Source organism: Oncorhynchus nerka, linkage group LG9a, assembly GCF_034236695.1.
Source record: "Oncorhynchus nerka isolate Pitt River linkage group LG9a, Oner_Uvic_2.0, whole genome shotgun sequence".
Taxonomy (NCBI): domain Eukaryota; kingdom Metazoa; phylum Chordata; class Actinopteri; order Salmoniformes; family Salmonidae; genus Oncorhynchus; species Oncorhynchus nerka.
Genome location: NC_088404.1, coordinates 18,287,823 through 18,296,489, shown reverse-complemented (window position 1 = coordinate 18,296,489; position 8,667 = coordinate 18,287,823). Strand labels below are relative to the sequence as shown.

Genomic DNA, 8,667 nt, shown 5'->3' with positions numbered 1-8,667 from the left:
ACCTTGTGGGATTGATAATAAACTGAGAAAGCTGTAGGGAGTCCCATTTGTACACAACCAGTAGGCTACTGTACACAACCAGTAGGCTACTCTACCCATGTGAATAGGTAATAAAAATTGAGTCCAACTCTAATAAGCACACTGAAAATCAGAGAGACTTTCCTAGCCACTTGACTCCAAATAAGGTTATTATCATTTATATACAAACTCCAAAGAACTCTGTTTATTCCAACATCGCAGTTAATTTCCTCCTAAGATAATATTCAGACTCTTTAATTTGTAATAATTTCCTTCTTCTCTTCTATCAAACGAGTGAAACAGAAGTGAGTCGCTCTTTTGGTATCATCTTTACCAGGCAGCGCAAGAGCAGCATTGTGTTCTGTATGGTGAAATTTGTCCCGACCAACATTTACGCCCCCTATGGGTGAGCTGGCCCCATGCCCCATTGGTCCAGAGAGGTGAGGCCCACCTCCGACTGAGATATCATTGGTCCTCATGGCCAAGTTCTTAGAGAAGGAGTTTGTACAGTGGTTCCAGATAAAAAAGGAGTCTCCATTACTGGACCTAATGTCTGGCCTCTGGGGAGGCTCTGGTAGCTTCACATGATGAGTTCCCATAAACATCAATGGTCCGTCCACAGACAGTCTGCGTCCTCGCCTGGTGGGGGTGCTACACCACATGTGAGTTCCCATGTGGACCTACATGGGGAAGAGAGCAATGGTGAGTCACTCCTTTTATGAAGACAAATGGTTCGATATACTACATTTCTCGTGGACAGAGTACGTAACATAAATGGTATCGTAACATCTGTCAGAAGACTAACAAGCAACAGTTGTTCCGGTGAACTGGTTTTTCACCACTGATTAGTTGGAAAAATCAAGATTTTGCAGGTGTGAGCATCTTTTGAAATTCAGAACGGGAGGGGACATTTGGCCCATAGACTTGAATCGAGTAACTGGCGCAAGATTTCCGTTCTGGGTTTTCGAAATTATATATACTGAATTAATTAAGAAAAAAAAAGCTGCACTTGGCATGATTTTATATCAAGTGTCCATCTCTTTCACAGTTTTCACATTTTGTTTCTTGACAATCTCTCTAAACCCTATCTCATAAGTGTAAAAGTGGAATGTACCTTCAGATTTCCTTTGGTGGTGAATGCCCGACCACAGACAGTGCAGGCAAACGGCTTCTCCCCAGTGTGAGTCCTCTCGTGGATTGCAGGGCACTAGAAGAAGAGAAGGTTTTCCCACAAGTGTGGCAGTAATGCTGCTTGGGAGTCCGTCGAGGTGGCGGAGTGGGAAGCGCTGGGGAGGAAGAGGCAGAGGACGTCCTCAAACGCAAACTGCCTAGAAGATCCCTTGGTACCCCATAGCGGGAACTACCCAGGAATCTGTTCACTTCTGTCTTGATCATTTGGGTGCTCAGAGGATGTACAGAGTTGTCGGGGCATGAGGCAATGCTGGGAGTGGTGGGCTCAAACAACTTGGATGGCAGGTCCCTCATCTGATGTGTTAGCATGTGCTGCTTGAGGTTCCCCTTGGTGGAAAACCCTCTGTTGCAAGCTGTACAAATAAATGGTCTCTCCCTGGTATGGCTTCGATAATGGATGTCCAAGGCACTTTGGCAGGCAAAGGTCTTACCACAAATATCACATTCAGTGTTCTTGAATATGCCTAGTTGTTCACGGAAAGTGTAGACCATGTTAGTGGGATCCTTCAGTGGGTTTAAAGATTTTAGATGGTCAAGGGACACGAGTGGACCAGTGCCAGTGAACTGCAAAAGGTTTGGATTGATATGTGCCTGGGATAAAGCTTTCTGGTACATTTCCTCAAAGCTTGTGGGGCTAGAACATACTGGAACACCCTTGCTTTGGGAAAGAGACTGCTTGTCAACGGTATTCTCAGAAACAGCAAGGCTCCCACCACTTCGATCACCTCCAAGAGATGACGAGTCATAGACCTTCGTCTTAAACCAGTTGACCTGCTTCTCCTCCACTGGCTTATGATAGTTAGTTGTCCTTTCGGGATCAGAGGAGCCTGCTCCTGTACTATCAGATGGAGAGGAAGACATGCTGCCGGACGAGGAGTTATTAAACCTAGACATGCCTGCGATCTCACTGTCATTGAAGTCTAAATCATCAGAAGGGTTCTCCAACTTTTCTAATTTCTTCTCATCTATTGAACCTCCATCAGACTCCATTGACATTGGGTAGTTCTGTTCAGAAAGAGGGGTGTTGGGAATCTGGCAACCCATATGCATACGGATGTGCTGCTGAAGGACAACAGCGTTAGTGAACTTCCTCTGGCAGATAGGGCAGGAGTGGTGGACCCTCAGTGGCGGTGTGGTGCGATGAACCGCATGGTGCGTCTTCAGGTTCCCTTTGGTGGAGAACGCCCGTCCACACACTTTACATCTGAAGGGCCGCTCTCCTGTGTGGGTGCGGTAGTGCATCTTGAGGGCACTCTGACAACTGAGTTTGCGGTTGCAAATGACACACTCATTGGGGTCTGTCACCTTCTTGTCAATGTTCTCAACCAGCTGCTGGAGTTTCAAGGTCTCTGATGTCTGCATGGGATCAAGGACTCCTCCTCTGAAGGGATGTTTGGTCTTGAACTGCTCCAACTTGATGGGATTTGTGCTGATGGAAGTGACATTGACGGATACATAGTCAGCTGATCTTTCTGTTGTGGAGCTCATCTTTGAGCTAAAGGTCAAGGGAGGTATAACGTTGTCTGTTTTCAGATTCATGGTGTGGAACTTTGGGACTTTTCCAGCCTCTATCAAGTCTACGCTCTTTACTGCACTAGATGAATCACGTACAACTGGACTGGAATATGCAGTTATTGAAACAGGCTGCTCCTCTTTCTTGATGAGAAAGGGAAAGTTGGGTGATCCAGTTTGGAGCAACAGGCCTACAGAAGTAGTCAAGGTGGCTAGGGATGGTTTAGTATCCTGCCAGCATGTAACTGTTTTTTCTGGTGGTATAGACATGCCATAAGGGATTCCTGTGCTGGTTGGGATGTTGTCCAGGTGTTCTGGAACAGGGTAAGGGTTCATTTGGGTATGGGGGAACCTCTCTTTGTGCCGCTGGAAGTGTACCTTCAAGTTCCCACGGGTGGAGAAACGATTCCCGCAGATGTTGCACTTGTATGGCCTCTCCCCAGTGTGGGATCGCAAATGGATCTGTAAGGCACTGTCACTCCCAAAAACCTTAGCGCAAAACCTGCATTTATGTTTAAAGAAGGCCTCTTTGGAAGAGCTTTTGGGTTCGAAAGAAGTCACATTGGATGGTTTTCCTTTCCTTTGTCCGGCCAGCGCCTTTAAGGCATTCAGGTCCTGCACAATTGTGCCAATGCTTGGTCCAGCGCTAGAGAGTGTTTGATTGCTGGGTGGTGGCTGAGGTAGATGTGGTGTATTTGATCGGTTTAGCAAGCTACCTGTGCCAAGTGCCGGTGAGTTCCTTATGGTTTGGGCTGAAAAATTGAGTTGAGGGTACAGACCGCTAGCATGAGTGTACTTCTTTCTAGAGTGGGGCTTACTAACTGCTGAAGCTATGTGTTTACGTATACTTTGCAAGGGTTCAGTGCTAGAGTGTACAATACTCCTTCCAAAGGGGCTCTGTGGTAATTGTACTTTTGTTGTTAATCGTTTAAAGTGTCCGATGCTGGCAGACTGGCTGGCGAGACTCTGGGCTAACCCAGCAGCTGCCGCTAGCTGCTGGGAGAGATGGGAACTGAGGGTTGTCAACTGGCTGGCCTGCGTTGATGCTAGACTAACCTGAGGGCAGCTGATGGGTGTTTGTGTCAGTGTCTCTGATACCTCAGACCTCTGGGAAGCAAATAGTAAGACCTGGTGACGAATCTGATCAATCAGCTGCAGCTGGTGAATCTGATGCAGCTGCAAGGCCAGGAGTTGTTCCATCAGAGAAGAGACAGCCATCTTACCGCTGCCACTGCTTCCAGTGTCCGATCGGCTCTGCTGGGGAAACTGGGCCACTGCCACTTTAGTGCTTTCTAGGTTTTCAATGATGACATTGCTGTTGAACCATGAGAATGTCCCCTGATGTTCCAACAGATCGCTGCCAGGTTGAGGTAGTGAAATTGGGAGAACTGAGGTACATGAAACAATGTCAGTCTTGCTGTCAGTACTGCTTTTCCGGCTGCTACTGATGCTACTGGGGCTATCTAGCCGGCAATGGCTATTGTTAGTTCTTGAAACATTCATGGATTCTTCCTTCACTTCTGACTTCTCCTCCGACAGATCGCCGTACTCCTCCATTTCAGAGTTGTTGACTGTTTCGCCTGGTTCCACTGCTTTACGAGGCGACAAGGCTAGATGGAATATTTCAGCAGACGACACTGGATCTTCATTATCATTGACGATCAGGACTAAATGATTGGGAGAGCAATCTCTGACATGTAGTTCCAGATCTGATAGTTCAACAAACGCAGCACAGCATCTGCTGCAGACATGAGTACAAGAGACCAAAATGGGGGGAGTCGCTAAACTGTCATGGGTGCCCCCTGAAACAGACAAGAAGGAGGTAAAGGTTATTTATATATATACAGTACCAGTAAAACATTTGACACACCTACTCATTCAAGGTTTTTTCTTTATTTGTACTATTTTCTACATTGTAGAATAATAGTGAAGACTTCAAAACGATGAAATAACACATATGGAATCATGTAGTAACCTAAAAGTGTTAAACACTTTTTTTTAAAAGTTGCCACCCTTTGCCTTGATGACAGCTTCACACACTTTTGGCATTCTTCATGAGGAATGCTTTGCCAACAGTCTTGAAGGAGTTCCCACATATGCTGAGCACTTGTTGGCTGCTTTTCTTTCACTCTGCGGTCAAACTCATCCCCAACCATCTCAATTGGGTTGAGGTCGGGTGATTGTGGAGGCCAGGTCATCTGATGCAGCACTCCATCACTCTCCTTCTTGGAGGTGTGTTGGGTCTTGGAGGTGTGTTGGGTCATTGTCCTGTTGAAAATCAAATGATAGTCCCACTAAGCACAAACCAGATGGGATGGTGTATCGCTGCAGAATGCTGTGGTAGCCATGCTGGTTAGGTGTGCCTTGAATTCTAAATAAATCCCAGACAGTGTCACCATTAAAGCACCCCCACACCATCAAACCTCCTCCTCCATGCTTCACGGTGGGAGCCACCCATGCGGAGATCATCCGTTCACTTACTCTGCGTCTTACAAAGACTCGGCCGCTGGACTCATCAGACCAAAGGACAGATTTCCACCGGTCTAATGTCCATTGCTTGTGTTTCTTGGCCCAAGGAAGTCTCTTCTTATTATTGGTGTCCTTTTAGTGGTGGTTTCTTTGCAGCAATTTGACCATGAAGGCCTGATTCACACATTCTCCTTTGAACAGTTGATGTTGAGATGTGTCTGTTACTTGAACTCTGTGAAGCATTTATTTGGGCTGCAATTTCTGAGGCTGGTAACTCACTTCATCTTAAAGTAATTATGGACTCTCGTTTCTCTTCAATTATTTGAGCTGTTCTTGCCAAAATATGGACTTGGTCTTTTACAAAATAGGACTATCTTCTGTATACCACCCCTACCTTGTCACAACACAACTGACTGTCTCAAACGCATTAAGAAGGAACGAAATTCCACAAATTAACTTTTAACAAGACACACCTGTTAATTGAAATGCATTCCAGGTGACTACCTCATGAAGCTGGTTGAGAGAATGCCAAGAAGTGTGCAAAGCTGTCATCAAGGCAAAGGGTGGCTACTTTGAAGAATCTCAAATATAAAATATATTTTGATTAGTTTAACACTTTTTTGCTTACTATGTGATTCCATATGTGTTATTTCATAGTTTTGATATCTTCACTATTATTCTACATTGTAGAAAATAGCAAAAATAAAGAAAAACCCTGGAATGAGTAGGTGTGTCCAAACTTTTGACTGGTACTGTATATTTGAGAAATTACATTTACTTTTGATACTTAAGTATATTTAAACCAAATACTTTTAGAGTCAAGTAGGATTTTACTGGGTGACTTTCACTTTTACTTGAGTCATTTTCTATTAAGGTATCTTTACTTTTACTCAAGTATGACAATTGGGTACTTTTTCCACCAATAAATAGTACTGCAATTTCTAAATAAACTAATACGTTAAATGCAATGAATTATTGACTATAAAAAAATATGTATTACCTATTTAGCCAGGAATAGTAGAAAGTGTTAACTCGTAATTTATGACTACATAATTTCTGTTCAATTGAAAGGGGCAGACACACAGATTTCATGTCTGACATGAAAATTGAATTGTGATGACTGTTTTTGAGACATTATTAGTAATAAAATGAAGGCTATGGACAATTAGACTAACAATAATATTTGACATTTAAAAAAAATGAAGCCTCCATTGTCAATCATCACACAATGAAAGAAGTCATCATTTGCAACTTCTGTAAGCCTAAAATTGCCCTAAACATAGTACAGAATTGCACACAACTATTAAATTATCTTCATATCATTTTCAATTGCATCATATGTTCCCTTATAACCATTTAGCCTACAGTTTCGTCCCTAACTTACCAATGCGTTCCGATAAAGCCAAATTATGATCCGACTGTACATGTTGAGGCTTTGCTTGTTTCCTGCGCGACATGATGATGTCCCAGTTCCACACATCAATTCAGACAGAAGCGAAAATGTCAAAAGAAATATGCTTCGGAAGTTCGGAGTTATGGAAGCTGAATCCATTCATACAGTTTGTTGTGTTCAATGAACTCTGTAGTAGTTATTGCCAGCTGACAGAGCGCGCACCACCGTTTTCTCTTTCGTGGAGGAGACGGCACTTGACAGCGCGCGCAGAGTTGACGACGCGCGCGCATTTACAGTGTATGTCAAGGCAATCCGCTGTGGGTAGTGTCCATATTCCAACTGTCCAATCCTTGGAAAAAGTGAATAAACATATTTTGAAATGTAACAAACGTCACCGTTTTATTGAAATGATGTTGATAATACTGAAATGTATATCTTACATTCAATTAAATAACTTGAAACTCGAAAAGCTCATAAGAAGTACTTAAAAATAAGTTATTGTGTTCAAATCAAATGTATTTATATAGCCCTTCGTACATCAGCTGATATCTCAAAGTGCTGTACAGAAACCCAGCCTAAAAACACATGGTGGCTAGGGAAAGTCCCTGGACAGGCTATAACCTAGGAAGAAACCTAGAGAGGAACCAGGCTATGAGGGGTGGCCAGTCCTCTTCTGGCTGTGCCAGGTTGAGATTATAACAGAACATGGCCAAGATGTTCAAATGTTCATAAATGACCAGCATGGTCAAATAATAATAATCACAGTAGTTGTCGAGGGTGCAGCAAGTCAGCACCTCAGGAGTAAATGTCAGTTGGCTTTTCATAGCCGATCATTAAGAGTATCTCTACCACTCCTGCTGTCTCTAGAGAGTTGAAAACAGCAGGTCTGGGAAAGGTAGCACGTCCGGTGAACAGGGCAGGATTCCATAGCCGCAGGCAGAACAGTTGAAACTGGAGCAGCAGCACGGCCAGGTGGACTGGGGACAGCAAGGAGTCCTCATGCCAGGCAGTCTTGAGGCATGGTCATAGGGCTCAGGTCCTCCGGGAGAGAGAAAGAAAGAGAAAGAAAGAAAGAGAGAATTAGAGAGAGCATACTTAAATTCACACAGGACACCGGATAAGACAGGAGAAGTACTCCAGATATAAAAAACTGACCCTAGCCCCCCGACACAAACTACTACAGCATAAATACTGGAGGCTGAGACAGGAGGGGTCAGGAAACACTGTGGCCCCATCCGATGATACCCCCAGACAGGGCAAAACAGGAAGGATATAGCCCCACCCACTTTGCCAAAGCACAGCCCCCACACCACTAGAGGGATATCTTCAACCACCAACTTACCATCCTGAGACAAGGCCGAGTATAGCCCACAAAGATCTCCGCCACGGCACAACCCAAGGGGGGACGCCAACTCAGACAGGAAAATCACATCAGTGACTCAACCCACTCAAGTGACGCACCCCTCCTAGGGACGGCATGAAAGAGCACCAGTAAGCCAGTGACTCAGCCCCTGTAATAGGGTTAGAGGCAGAGAATCCCAGTGGAAAGAGGGGAACCGGCCAGGCAGAGACAGCAAGGGCGGTTCGTTGCTCCAGAGCCTTTCGTTCACCTTCACACTCCTGGGCCAGACTACACTCAATCATATGACCCACTGAAGAGATGAGTCTCCAGTAAAGACTTAAAGGTTGAGACCGAGTCTGCGTCTCTCACATGGGTAGGCAGACCATTCCATAAAAATGGAGCTCTATAGGAGAAAGCCCTGCCTCCAGCTGTTTGCTTAGAAATTCTAGGGACAATTAGGAGGCCTGCGTCTTGTGACCGTAGCGTACGTGTAGGTATGTACGACAGGACCAAATCAGGGAGATAGGTAGGAGCAAGCCCATGTAATGCTTTGTAGGTTAGCAGTAAAACCTTGAAATCAGCCCTTGCCTTAACAAAAAGCCAGTATAGGGAGGCTAGCACTGGAGTAATATGATCACATTTTTGGGGTTCTAGTCAGGATTCTAGCAGCCATATTTAGCACTAACTGAAGTTTATTTAGTTTTTTATCCAGGTAGCCGGAAAGTAGAGAATTGCAGTAGTC

General features: G+C 44.6%; 1 protein-coding gene across 1 annotated transcript; it reads right to left on the bottom strand.

Moving 5' to 3' along the window:
• Positions 1-235: 235 nt before the first annotated feature.
• On the bottom strand, positions 236-7,683 carry sall1b (spalt-like transcription factor 1b). The gene is given in 4 exon segments (XM_029668886.2): positions 236-698; positions 1,133-1,215; positions 1,218-4,523; positions 6,575-7,683. Coding segments are annotated over 4 exon segments (3,888 nt in total). The 5' UTR covers positions 6,648-7,683; the 3' UTR covers positions 236-272.
• Between the last annotated feature and the right edge of the window lie 984 nt (positions 7,684-8,667).